A 14,621-nucleotide genomic window follows, 5' to 3' on the forward strand; every position below is an offset into this window, starting at 1 on the left:
GGGCTCCTTGGGTCTTTCCTCCCGGTCCCCGAGTGGTCCTCCTTGGTAATTAGAAATTCTTGGTTCCAATGTTGTGAGACAGAACAGAGCATGGAAATTTCCCCACTACTATTCATGTAGTGGGGCAGATGCATACATTGACATACAATTTACAATATTCCCTGCCTGTATTTACTAATGGTTTTAACAGTGGGAGTCTTCTAGGTATCCAGGAATGTCCTCCTCTGGGTTTCCGGTTGGCTCCCCAATCTGCCGCAAAGTATGCCTGGGATGGCAACTCTTCAGCTGGTTTATGTGGACCCACGTGTCTTCCCCCTCTGCCAAACTGCCCTTGGGTATGCGGATTTTGTAGGCACTGGTGAGATTCTGTCTACAATTTCAAAAGGACCCTGCCAAGTTGGGAGGAATTTGCGCTGTTTGGCTTGGTTTCTTTGGAAATTGTACAGGTAGACCCGGTCTCCTACTTGGTATTCTTTTTTATTTGTGTTAAGGTCATAGTGGGTCTTCGTACTGTCTGCAGATCTTTCTAGATTCCGCTGAGCATAGGCAAAAGCATGTTGAAGGTGTTTTCTCAGATTCTCAATATACTCATGAGTTGTGGAGGCATTTATCAAGGTCTGCTCTTGTGTTCTGTAGAGCAGATGCTGGGGTAGCACCATCCTTAGTCCAGTCATCAGCTCAAACAGAGACATTTTTGTTGCAGAAGAAGGGGTAGATCCGATGGCCATCAGGACAAGGGGTCATCGAATGTCCCAACTTGGTCCAGAATCTGCCACAAACCTTTTTAATATGTTCACAATAGTTTTGTTTTAACTTTCAAATCCACCACTAGAGTCTTGCCGGTAGGCAATGCGTAGTTTCCTTTTGACCCCAAGTATCTCCCACATCTTTGTCATCACTTCGCTAGTGAAGAGGCTACCTCAGTCTGACTCAATCCTTTCGGGTAGTCCAAAACGCAAGAAGATGTGATTGATCATCAGGGCAGCTGCTGTTTCTGCCTTGCAATTTGGGGCTGCCCGTTTAGTAAACAAGCATGTTACAGTCAACATATACTTGTTTTGTATTTATTTGGCTTATATAGCGCTTTATACCAAAGCTTGTTTTGTTACTTGTTCCCCCAGAGGAGCGAATCATGGGCCTGATAAAATTGACTTGTAAATCTGACCAAGGCAGTGTCATCCCCCTCTTTTGGAGGGGAGCACGGTGTGTGAGTGATGTTGGCTGAAATTGTGCACACACAAGACACCCCTTCAAGTATTGGTTGAGGTCCTGCCCCATGTGTGGCCAGTATGCAACCGCTTGCAAGATTTCTAATGTTGTATGAAACCCCCGATGACCGGCTGTGGCTGCATCATGGGCGTGACTTAGCATGAGGCTTCAGAATGAGGTAGGAACCACCCTCTGGTCATGGCCAGCTATGGATCTCCTCACCAACAAACCATCCGGGATTCGGAAAATTTTTGGACATTTCATCAACACTCTGAGGTCCTCTTTCCCAATGTAATCGGTATCCGTCAGGGGGAAGTTCTCAGGGTCCTCAATGTGTTGATAAAACTTACCAATTATTGATCCCCTTTTTGGCCGTAATCAAATCAGCATCTGTGGTCTCCTTACTCCATTGTGCAGTTGAGAGTTCATTGTTAGCATTTGTCTGGGACCTAGTGATAGCCGTGACCTGGATTTCCCCCTAACAGGGACTCGATCTCAAGTAGATCCCCTTGGATGGCTCTGGTTTTGGCCAGCTGATCAGCTAGGTCATTTCCAGTTGTGTCTGGTCCCTCTACTTTAGAATGCCCTTTGATCTTTTTCCAGTAGATGGTCATCCCATTCGAGGTGACCAGATCATCAATGTTTTGTATTAATTTCCCATGTTTTAATGGTTTGTTATTAGCACATAGCATGCCTCTGATTTTCCAGTTAACTAGATGCTCCACAAACCCGTTCCGTACATAATCTGAATCAGTGGTTATGACCAGTTTGTGGAGTTGGTGTTGACAGCAGTGAGGATGGCTTGATGTACAGCCATCAGCTCTGCCACTTGACTACTTCGGGGACCGATTTTGTACCCAGTGGAGGATTCTGGGGCATCATTCACCCATGCATTCCCTACGCCGGCCACAAGTTCCTTTTCCCCGTTGTTGTCAACATGGTAGGATCACCCATCCACATAGACATTGGGCATTCCCTGACACTGGTCTTCGTCATAGACTTTGGAATTAAGGTAGGCCCCCATGTTGTCCTTGATTTTAAGACTTTCGTCCTCGAGACAGTTTTCTCTGGCACAATCATGCAAGTCAGCCAGACCTTGCGTGAGGGGACTCTTCTTTTTTTGGCCATATCTGACCTCCACAGGAAAGCCTTGCATTAACAGAATCCAGGAAGTAATTCGGGAATTACTCACATTTCCGGCATGGATTCTGTCACTTTGAAGATATTGCAAAGGTTGGTGTGGAGTCTCCACTATGATGTGTTCCCCCTGGATAAACAGGCGGTAGTTCTTCAATGCCCACACCGTTGCCAGAAGTGGCTTCTCACAATCGTTGAATTTTTCCTCCACAGAGGATAAAGTCTTACTCTCATAGGAGATTACTTTATTGACCTTGTCATGCTTTTGATGTAATACAGCAGTTAAGCATGTATTTGAGAACCCTGTCTCCAAGAAGAACTCCTTGTTTTTGACAGGGTAAGCTAGGCAAGGCGCTTGTGAGAGGCTTCTTTTGAGTTGTCTTACTGCTTCGGCTTGTTCAGGACCCCACTCCCACTTGACCCTCCCCTTCAAAAGATGGATCAGAGGTCTTGCGATCTCTGCGTAATCCTCAATGCACTTTCTGCTATAATTAGTTAGTCCAAGGAGGCTCCTTAGTTCCTGCAGAGTTGTGGTTTTTTTTTTTCGGGAGGGCTTATACTTTCTTTTCCTGGGGACAGAGACCCTGAGGAGTTATCTCATGCCCAAGAAATTGACACAGGTTCTGCACCACTGTAACTTTTGAAAGGAGAGTTTTGCTCCGGCAGCCCTCATCTGTGTCAGGACATAACGGATCTCCGCTATGTGTTCCTCCACAGTTGAGCTTTTGACTAGAACATTGTCTACATAGGCCAGGTTACCCCTTTCACCCAGGTCGGGCATGGCCTTATGTAGAAAGATGTTAAATTCATTGCCGGAGTTGATGTATCCGAAGGGAGTCTGGGTCCAAGTGTATTGCTGCCCCCCAAAGGTAAAGGCCAGCTTGTATTGGTCCTCCCTACTGACAGGTACAGTCCAGTACCCATTGGTCAGGTCAATTGCAGTGAATACTTTTTACCCTTGGATCTGGGCCAGCCCTTGGTCTATGTAGGGAAGAGGCCATCAGGAAGTATGGACCCATTTGTTGAGCTCCATTAGGTCGGCACAGAGTCTCCACTAGCTGTTAGATTTCAAAATCCCCAGCACCGGATTATTGAAGGTGCTGTGGACTGGACTAATTATCCCACGGGACTCAAGGTTCTTCATTATTTCCGAAAGGGACTCCATTGATGTGAGAGGCAAACAATATTGCTTCACAAACACTGGTATCATGCCAGGGTCCATGGGAATTGTTGTTGTGTGGATGTCGGTGCGACCACAGTCCAATGAGTTTACCGCAAAGAGATCTTGAAAATCTAAGAAACCTTGTTTCAATTTCTGTTTTTGCTCCAGAGTCTCACACGCATCAGCTAGGTTGACTCTCTCTTCAACCATCTGCTTGAAGCCTGGAAAGACTTCTGGTTTTGCTATCTCAGCGGCCTCCTCCAGCTGGGTGGAGAAGTCCCTGGTCAAAGTGCTGATTTGGACTGATGGCTTTAGGTGGGGAAGGCAGTCCTCGTGGACTTGAAATATCACCTCATCCCTCCTGAAGTCACAGGCCACATCTTCCTTATCATAAGGGCAGGAAGAGTACACCAGGAAATTCCCCCCATGCCGGGTGAAGATCATGTCTGGTGTTGCATCATCATCGCTATCACTGTCAAAACAGTCCTTGGGGATTGGTCCTAACAGTTTGTTACCTAAATCTGTGGAAAAATGTCAGCCATCAACCGCCATTCCAATAATGGTGCCTTTGCCCAGAGTGATACTGTTTAGGTCACTGTTATTCACCTCTATTGGAATGGTGTCGTGTTCTGTGTTGACTAATGGTGTTGGGTTTACCTCAAACCCTTGCTGTTGGAAATGAGCGTTAAGATGGACATAGGCGTCAGGATTTTTCAGTTTCTGTCCTCTTTTAATTTTTACTTCCAGTGAGAATTGTGGGGTCCATTCTGGGATGGTGACTTCCTCTCCAACCTGAATTTCAACTGCATATGGAAAAAAAGGCAGAGTTTGGCTGATGAACTCCTGAAAGGGTAAACAAACAAATGCAGTTGATTAGGCACTCCAGGTCCACAATTAGGTCCACAGATTAGTCCACTTGCACAAACAAATCCAGCCAGCCAGCCTCATCCAGCAAAAGTCGTTTCTGCAAGCAAGACCGCGTACCAGTCAGTCAGGACTTCTCCAGCGTAACAGCGGACTTGGGCAAGCAGCCTTCGGGAAGCGCACGCTCCAGAAGCGCAGCGTTTCCGTTGAAATGCAGATTGTGGGGAAAAAAGGCGGGGTTTGGCTGATGAACTCCAGTCAGTCAGGACTTCTGAAGTGTAACAGCAGACGTGGGCAAGCAGACTTCGGGAAGCTGTGCTGTGCTTTTCTCAGTTGGGAATTGCAGTGGCTTACCTTTAGAGTTGATTCCAACTCTCCTTTCACAGGCGCAACATCTTGTGATCCTACAAATGATTTTTCTACAAACTCTCTAACTTTGTGCAAGACTTTTATCTAAGAAGTGCCTCACCTCCATAGACTGTTTCAAATTGACTTTTGCTGTCCTGGCTCCCTGCAGACTCTTCTAGCCCATTGACTTTCTAATTGATTGTCCCTCATAGGTGGTAGCTTGTTTTAGACTGTTACTGCTGGGAAACACTTGTCTAGGTTTCATTGGAAGATTTAAGTGTCCTCACATATATATTGAGAACCTGCTTAACCTTTTCCTTCCTTAAACCTTTCCTTTCTGCAACCTCAGAATCTGCAAAGTATAACTAGTGTGATATATAAATGGCAAAACTGTCCTTGTGATTGAAGTCATCTCGGGGTGTAGGAATTGTGTAATAGCATATCCAAAGATTATCCACTAAATTTCTCTGATTCTGAAAAGTTTTTTTAAAGTATATTTACATGGTTACATGAATTGCCTTTTTAAAGAATGTTTATTTAAAAAATGATGTTAAATAAATAATTATTTATAACAGAAACCTTGAGTGTAAGTGTTACTTCGATATTTGTATTTACGAATTTCAATTGTACAGCTCTACAGATCACATTTACCCCTCTTGAGATAGGCCTGGCTGCTCAGTCACATTACCAACTTGAGTAGTACAGACCTATACCAAAGGGTGGGTTACCTAATACCAAGCAGATAAGTGTTGTGTAGTCTGACACAGTGTGACTGCACAAATTATTACCTAACACTCACAAGAATGGCAAAGCAGGTAATGGGCCCACAGTCATCCTTAGACGCTGCGCTAGACAACTTTGCGACACAACACAAAGTGCATTCCTTTGGGTTACTGTCACTTTTAAAGACACTACGATCATTATTGCAAAATTGTGTTTTAACTACTTTAACTGCTGGAAACTGAGCGCTGTTGCTCCATCAAAATCATTCCCTGAAAATCACAGCTTTGCTTAGGGTTCATACGCAGCGTTTCTTATCCTGCCTTAATAGACCATCAACCTGTACACTTCTGGAAATGCATCTCCAACAAAAGGTTCCAAAGGCATTGCTTGGTTAATAGCTTGCTTTTATGCAATGGGCTTCAGCTCTGCATATGGTCACTTTCAAGTCTAACAACAAATGAGATGCATCCTTCTGCTTCTAAGCATTGCCAGACAAATGTCCCGGGCGGTGCGATCAACAGAGATGCAAATTGTGCAACGCTGATAATGCAGAGCTATTGCATTTTCTGTTTTTCTGCCCGAAATACTCACAGGGTAGATCTAGAACATTGTTATTACCTGTAATAAGAGGCACAAGGTTTTTACAATAGTGCCCTGCACTCTACGGTTTACTTGAGGCGCAAACACCGCTAATAGCATGGGCTTCATCATCATATGTAGGACAAGCTTGGCGAATTCAGGACCCTTTTAAAGTATATCAAAATGTTGCTTATATGTCGAAAGCAAATCAACTAATAACGTTATTCTAGATGTGCATGCCAGTAATGAATGCCTGATTATATTTCTATTTCACTAGTATTTATTTATATTGTTATCCTTTTTAAATACTTCTATATATGTGATTATTTCTTATTCGATTTTTGTATTTCGAAAAAACTTGAAGCAGGAACTTGTATTTCACCCCACATCATTGATACATATCACATGTTTTCCTTGTGCCTGATAGGTAAGCCTGCCATCGCACACAGAGACTTGAAATCCAAAAACATTTTAGTGAAGAAGAATGAAACCTGTGCCATTGCGGATTTAGGTCTGGCTGTGAAGCATGACTCCAAACTGAACACCATTGACATACCTCAGAATCCAAGAGTAGGAACAAAAAGGTAAGCGTGAAGTCTTTGACTGAACACATTTTTTCCTTTTCTATGGCAATATGCTGCCGACTGCACAGTTTGAGTTTGCATTCAAACGGTTATTTCTGGTTAAATAACTTCATAGCAATACAAATTACAGTTGGGCTATTGCTATATAAATTTCATACAACATTACTATACGATTATACAATGTTTTTTTGCCAATTAACATGTAGGGGGGTCTGGCTTACAAAGGGTTTTTCAATTGAACGTTCCCATTGGAATACACTTTTGTTAATCAGGCCCATTATGTTATTTCAAAGAAAAAGTTTACATCATTTTAGTGTTAAAGGGCCAGATTCATGGAATGATTTGCGTGGGAAATAGGGGACATGCGCACCAAACTGCGTGCGTAATCACTTCTGTCCATTCATGGAATCAAATACGCTGTACTTTTCAAGGACTTGCGTGGGGTTTGTGCAGGCTTTGCACGTCTCTGCGAGCCATCGAGCACCTTGCGCGAGAGACCACGCAGAGCATCAGCGTGGCTTGAGCAGAGGGCTGGGAAGGGGACGAAACACAGAAAAAGTGAAAGAACATGCGAAACAGTGGGTGTTATGAGGGAGGACCCACAAACAGTCCCTTGCACCCCCACAATTGCGCCAAATGACATGTATTCACGGAACCACCTGCGCAGCCTCGCGGAAGAGAAAAGACCACGCAAATCCCTCGATCTCTATGCCACCCAAAGGCAGTCGCACAGACACTAGGAATCGCATGTGGGATCGCATGTTGCATTTAGGGGTGCGTGTACAGAGGCGGGGTTCCGATCTAACATAGCGGTGCACACACGCAGCGTAGCAGCTTCCAGGAAGAGTTTACAGGGGCTTGCACGCAGATTTTTCCAGTTTTACCCGAGTTACGAAGTATCATATGCATGTTGTTGGGGTGCTGGCAACAGTTACAGGGGACCCTGCGCAGGGTCCCTGATATGCAGGCCTGCTTGCGGGGGACCACACGCACTGTTTGAATGGTGCGTGGAATGGCGCCCGGGTGAGTACGCAAATGTAGCTGTTCTGGCTGTTTATGCTTTGCATGGGGCCGGTTCAGGGGCGTTCTGGACGCAACATGTGAATACGGTTACTTTGCGCAGTAGATTCCATGAATACGCGGGACATGAATCTTTTATTCTGAACGAAGGCTCGTTCAGTCTCGTACTCTGCACGTGTCAATTGCGGGTGAAATGCACACTTTTCCATGAATCGTGCCCAAACTGTTTAATTTCCTCATCACAAGCACAAAGTCTCCAAAATATGTAGTCATAAGAAGAAGTATTTATCAGTTTATGTCAATGGACTAAATGTGCAGCGCCCCTATCATGATACATTACAATGAAAGTGACATCTTCGGAACATGGATTCTTCAAGGCTGAAGCAAGTTGCTGATCTAGTGATGCATATTAAACTGTAATGTATTTTTAGATTTCATGGTTCTGGTCAAAAGAAATCTTTTTCCAGCTAATCTTCAAACTTATTTTACAAGAACTGGAACATTATTGTAATTGATGCTGTATTCATGGTTTGATGATCCCAATCAACTGAAATTCGTTGTGCACTATTCTACTTTTCCTTTTGGGAAGGGTTCAAGAGTTCAGTGATAGGAAGTTGGAGTGTCTCTCTAATCTTGTGCATCTTGCTGATGTTTTTATTAGTGATGCTGTGCAAATTTATCAGAACATTATGGCCCTCATTACGACCCTGGCGGAAATCGAAAAACGATGGCGGAAATGCAATACCGCCATCGAATAGCGCTCGGTGCGATTATGACCCGTCACCGTAAAGTACGATGCCATTAGCGACACCGTAGTGAACGCCAACGCTAACTGCACCAAGTACGCGCACGCGCGCCATGCCAAACCGTAATTACCACCATGGCGCAACGGTACGCGAATTCCGACCCTAGCGGACATGTACCTAACGCCATCAAGCATGGCGGAAAGAACCATTCCGCCATGGTGAGAAGTACGGCATCGCGAATCAACCGTAAACGGCCCTACTGAGTGCCTGTACACCACTCCCTGGCCACATTGCACAACTCCTCGTAGGTGCAATGAAGTCACACAATGCAACCAGTGAAATGTACAAGTCACCCATGCATGCCAACGAACAAATGAATCCAGGGGCTCCAAGTGCCTTGTGAGTGGGCATCCATATCTGCCATGGCACCATTGCCGCACTGATGCAGCACAGGCATGTGAAGGTCCAAGTACAGCAACATGAGCAGAAAAATGAGACAAACAAAAACAGGCCCCCCCATCGACTGACACCAGTGTAAGGCAACATTCAAAGCAGTATCCTGAGTGAGACTGCACCAGCCCTGTACTCCTGCCAGTAAACAAACCAACCATCAGCATAAGCATGCACCACACAAGTTGGCAGAGTGACAGAGCAGCCAGGCTCATCTCAAGAGGGTCCAATGGGAGCTGCAGGGCACAGATGGCACGAATACAGAAGCTATTCCAATGGACATGACCTCAGTCCCCCTCCAAGAAACGCACGCAAACACAGGCACCTGTGACCAGCCATAGTCTGATAATCACATCATTCCACCAATCCACCTGGCTGACCGGCATCTGTCACACAAAAGGTAATCCCCCGCCCCTGAGCATGACATCATTAAAACAGTCATAATGGCAGCCCCTATCCCTGACCTCACTGGGCTACGTAGGCAAACGCGGCCAGTACAGTACCACGCAACTATACTCAGAAGCCGGAACCCAATGCAGATCTCCTCACAATACACCGCTCCACCAATAGGAATATGCTACATTACTTGCAAAGAAGAACGCTACACGGTTAATATCAGAATAGAAATTTAATGCACCACAAAACCACCAAACCCATACAGCCATTAGGTCATGAACTCCAAAATACATTCCAGTATTGTGGGCTGCATCCGCAATAAATGACCAGCTTCTGCTTGTGTGACGCCCTGTTCCATCATGGTACACAGGGGCTACATTCACGTTCAAAAAGGCAACACGGAAGCGCCTAGAACCGCAGGGCCGTCCCATTAGGTAGGCACTAGTCCAGCAGAAAGGACGATATGTTGCTCCTAGCCACTAGCACTGCGTAAGGGCATGTGGCCCATTGGCGATCGTCCCATAAGATCGTAATGGTGCTCCACTGATTGACACGAAGCAGCAGGTGTCGGGAGTAAAAGCCATCTGCAGGAGTGGCATACCGATGGCAGCGGCAAAAGGGGAGGAGATACCTGTCACCCAAATGAAATGAAAAAGAATAGTATGGCCATCAGAACTACATTTGTATTACTCACTTCAATGATCACACTAAATCTACAGCCATATGCATGCTAGCCCACTCAAAAGGATTATTCCCACCCAAAAATCACTTGCGAATCACAAGCATAAAAATCGAGGTGAAAACACCATTACAAACTAGTGTTTGTGTGCATGCGTCTGTGAAGACAGAATCCATTAGATGGGATTAGTAACGTGCATAGACACAAGTGTCTGAAGGCGCGTCGAGACAGGGAGGGTTCGACAAGGGCAGAAAGACGATGGTCCCACTATGGCAGCTCTGCATGACATAGCGCAGGGGAGGTGGATAGATTCCAAAAAGCCCTGTACATGGCAAACTCTCCATCAAATCATCTGTCCATGCATCCATACATCATTCCCTCATCCCGGTATAAAAACGCCTGATTATTTACTCACATAACATTAGAAATTTCCATTGAGTCTGTGCGTAATGCAGTCTGCAAAATCCACTGTGCTCCAGCCCGGAATCCTAGTGTTGTGAAGTAACATGTATTTGGGAACGTCCTGCCTTTTCGTCCACTACGCTATTGCGCATCCCATACTATTCATATCAATCATTGCATTCTCGCCATGGCCCCTGTCCCAAGGACATTAAACAATAGAACTTTATATCTGCAGTCAGACCTGTGGGCGTCTCCTCGCCGCTAGCTGAAAACCGAAAGCGCTGTCCTTCGAATTCCTCATTTGCAACATCACGTCGAAAAGGCATCTGTGACCGCTTGAAATCACAAATTCATCTATGTAGTGCGGCAGTGTGTGAAAATGGCAACTGGCTTCACTCACAAATGGGACGCCCCGCCCGTCGGTGAACCTCGGTACAGTGCTGCATGAGGGTCCACCGTTAATCGAGTACTACATTCCACTGACCCTTCACAAGTTTGTTCGCGACTGCAAAGATAGTATGTGAAGCAATGGGACCATAGCAGAATGAACATATGAACCAATATCACACTGCCATCGGGATGAAATACATGATTGTAATGGCAAGATGCCATGCGTCGAATTGCAGCGTTGTGTGCGGGACGTGCTCGCACAAAGGGGATTGCAGCTTGCACAGGTGGAATTAATCACCACAGGTGGAGGCAATACAGCTTGAAAACACATAAATTGCACACCCAACCCCCTCCCACAACCACACCCACTCCAAAATGCTACCGGCAGGACTGGCGATGTTGGCCCTGGGGGACCTGATAGCACTGCAAGTACTCCAACTTCAGGAAGAAGACGAACGCCAACTACTACAACAACCGGCCGCACAGAGTAGACGCAGGAGGAGGAGGAGGGCAAGGCAGGGCCAGCAAGGCCCACCAGCACAGCCACTACCACCACGCAGGCAGCCCGCAATCCCACGCCTCCGAGCACATCCGTTCAACCTCACGGATGAGCAGATCCACACCCTCTACCGTTTGGACCGGGACACCATAACCGCCATTGTGGACATGACACAGGCTGACCTTGTCTGCATGATAGATAGCCCAACCGCCATCCCACCCCTACTGAAGGTGGTGTCTGTACTCCACTTCCTGGCCACAGGCACCTACCAGCACACAGTCGGACAGTTGCATGGCATTTCACAGCCACTGTTCTCACGGACACTATTGCAAGTGCTCGATGCCCTCCTGAAGCACGCAGACGACTACATCTCTCTACCACGCTCGGAGCAGGAAATTACGAACACAAAAGTGGGATTCCATGCACTTGGCGGCATACCGGGTTGCATTGGTGCCATCGACTGCACCCATGTGGAACTGGTCGTCCCACATGCCATGGAGGCCCAGTACCGCAACCGAAAACAATTTCATTCCCTTAATGTACAAATGGTGTGTGACTCCAACAGGATCTTTACACATTGTTGTGCCCGATTTCCTGGATCAACCCATGATTCTATGGTCTTGAGGAACTCTACTATACCACGCTACATGGAGCGACACGCAGGGAACAGATCCTGGCTACTCGGTGAGTCTCATTTCATGCATGATAATGTGGGGTATGTGATGCGGCAATGACCTGGCAGGAAGGGGGGGGGGTGCGTACGTAGCAATGTCATTCCACAAACATCCTTTATTGTCCACATACAGGTGATGCCGGGTATCCACTGAAGAGATGGCTCCTTACACCACTCCGGAACCCACAGAACCAGCATGAGGAGGACTACAACCATGCCCACTCACGTACCCGTGTAGTCATAGAACAGGCATTCGGCCTACTGAAGACTCGTTTCCGCTGCCTCAGCAGGTCTGGCGGGGCACTCCTGTACCGCCATGAGAAGGTTGCAAAGATGGTCATGGCATGTGTCATGCTACACAACATGTGCGTACGTAGAAATGTGCCCATGCCCCCTGACGCAGAACTGCAAGCACCTGAAGATGGTCATGATGAGGGTGGGGATGTGGCAGCACCTCAAGGAGTCTGCGAGGCACAGGAGGGCCGTGACAGTCGTCAGATTCTCATTGATTCATGCTTCTAGCACTCACGCCTGGTGGCTGATACATGGACACAGGACTTGTGGCACTGTGTGTGTCTGGAACATGCACAATATAGACTGTAGGCCTATAAAGGCCTCGTACACAAAGATCAATGTCCACACATCTCATTGGATGATCGTGCATTGTTTATAGCATATGTGAGATTATGTTACACACCCCATCGACCCGCCACCCAAGTGAGCCCAACACACCCCCTCCACCCTCCTACCTCCCCCCCGAACACCAGTGTCCGAAGATGCTCATTGTCAGTGGGCAGACGCTATTGCAAGCCCCCTCTCCGGGTATCAGGGGCACCCCTGCCTGTGGAGCGCAGGTTCCTCCCAGATCTACGTTGGGGGCTGCCCTGGACGGAACTTGCAACGGATGATGTCTCTGCCTGCTCACGTCCATGCATGTCCCTAAGGGTTTGTGAGAGCTCAGTGAGCACACGGCGCACAGCGGCAAGTTCAGCACATACGTCTTTGGACGTCGCATGCAGTTCCCCCCTCAGGCTCTCGGTGCTTCTCTCCATTTGTACTCTCAGGCTCTCGGTGCTTCTCTCCATTTGTACTCTCAGGCTCTCGGTGCTTCTCTCCATTTGTACTCTCAGGCTCTCGGTGCTTCTCTCCATTTCTGCCCTAAGCGTCTCAGTTGATGTTTCTATGGCTGCCTTAGTACCCCCACATTCATCAGCATGGTCCTTGAGGAGCGTGGCCAGTTGCTGCTGTTGCACGATCACCTGGTCGAGGGACTGTTGCCTCTGCTGTGCCATGGCCATTTGCGGTGGTGTCACAGAGGGGCTGGTCACCTCATGTTGCCTTGCCACAGGGCTTGTGGGGGATGGCCAGTCGTCGTCTTGTGGGTGCCCCTGCGTGGTATCCTCATGGTGTACGGGATGAAACAAACAGGGGGATTGAGACAGGTCATGGATGGATCTTACTTCGACATCCCCGTCTTCTGTGTCGGAGCATGCTGCCATTAATGGAGTATCACCTATGGTGCTGCTGCCACCAGAGGCAGTGCCTTCTGTGGCATCCATTGGGGGGACCTGTGGTGGTGCTGTTGTGGGCATGCTGGCTGCTGGGGTGCCTGTTGATGTTCCCTCCTGTGTGCTGCCACTTGATTTGTGCTGCTGCCGTGTCTTGATGCGTGCAGCTGAGGTGGAGGGTCTTTGGCCGTTGGTCTTGGCCCTCTTTGCAGGTGTGCTGGTAGGGGTGTCCTGGAGCTCGTCGTTTGAATCAGACCCTGTGGTGGAGTAAAGGAGGGCGAGCGTTATTCATGGGTCTGTTGAAATTGGAATGGCAATGTATCACATGCATTGGGGTGGTACCTGAGGGTGATTTGGGTCGGGGCCTTGGAGGTGGTTTCATTTTTGTGTGGAATGAGGATGCAGTTGTTTTGCAGCCTGCAGTTAGGGTGTGCCTGCTGCACGTGTAGAGGGTGTTTTTAGGATTTTTAATTATTTATGTATTTAATGTGAGTTTTAAAGTGCGCTATCAGGCCAATGTATGTGGACGTTCTCCTGGACATGTGTTACTGTTGCACTATGTGGACACATGGTACTTCACATGATTGGACATTGTGGATTTGGCATTGTATTAGTTGGCCCACCTACCGGATTCTTCGGATGTCTGCACTCCTTTCTCCATCCCTCCGACTCCCTCTATACTCTCCATTCCAATGGTGGAGGCACAGATTTCTTCCCAGGGGGTCAACTTGATGGGTGATTCCGATCCTCCCCCGGTAGCTGTGGCAATGTTGCGATTGGCGGATAGTATGCTCCGTACGCGTATCCGCAGGTCGTCCCATCGCTTTCTGCATTGCTGTGGGTTGCGGTCCCCACCGCACTTACCCGCTGTGCCACCAGGGCCCATATGGCCTTCTTGTTCGCAAGTGCCGTCCTGGTCATTTGCGTGGAGAAGACGACGGCAGCAATCTCCTGGAGGGTCTCTGTAAGCACGGTGAGTTCCTGACGGGAGAAGTGGACCTGCCGCTTGTGGTCGCACGCTTTTTTCGCTACTTTTCCCATTTCTATTGCTTTCACTAGGGTGGATGACGGGTTGGGATGTGTCTCAGGGTAGTATTTTTAATGGTTGTGTGGGAATTCTGATTTTATAGGTGTACGGCGTGCTGTTTCCCGTTCCGGGCCCATGTTTTTACTTCCGTTTCCGTATGTTTACGGTCACCGTACTTTCCGGTTGCCGCTCATTACGGTGACCGCTAAGATGGGTGGCGGAATT

At 47.5% G+C, this 14,621-nt stretch overlaps 1 protein-coding gene across 2 annotated transcripts in view; it reads left to right on the forward strand.

Annotated features, from left to right (window-relative positions):
• The window catches only part of ACVR1C (activin A receptor type 1C), a 1,016,293-nt gene that overhangs the window by 771,823 nt on the left and 229,849 nt on the right, over nucleotides 1-14,621 (forward strand). For both annotated transcript variants that reach the window (XM_069616403.1, XM_069616404.1), the window contains exon 6: nucleotides 6,450-6,606. In XM_069616403.1, coding sequence (XP_069472504.1) covers nucleotides 6,450-6,606 — 157 coding nt within the window. The remainder of the gene's footprint in view (nucleotides 1-6,449; nucleotides 6,607-14,621) is intronic.

The sequence above is a fragment of the Ambystoma mexicanum genome, chromosome 9 (assembly GCF_040938575.1).
Source record: "Ambystoma mexicanum isolate Mex_15411 chromosome 9, UKY_AmexF1_1, whole genome shotgun sequence".
NCBI classification, from domain to species: domain Eukaryota; kingdom Metazoa; phylum Chordata; class Amphibia; order Caudata; family Ambystomatidae; genus Ambystoma; species Ambystoma mexicanum.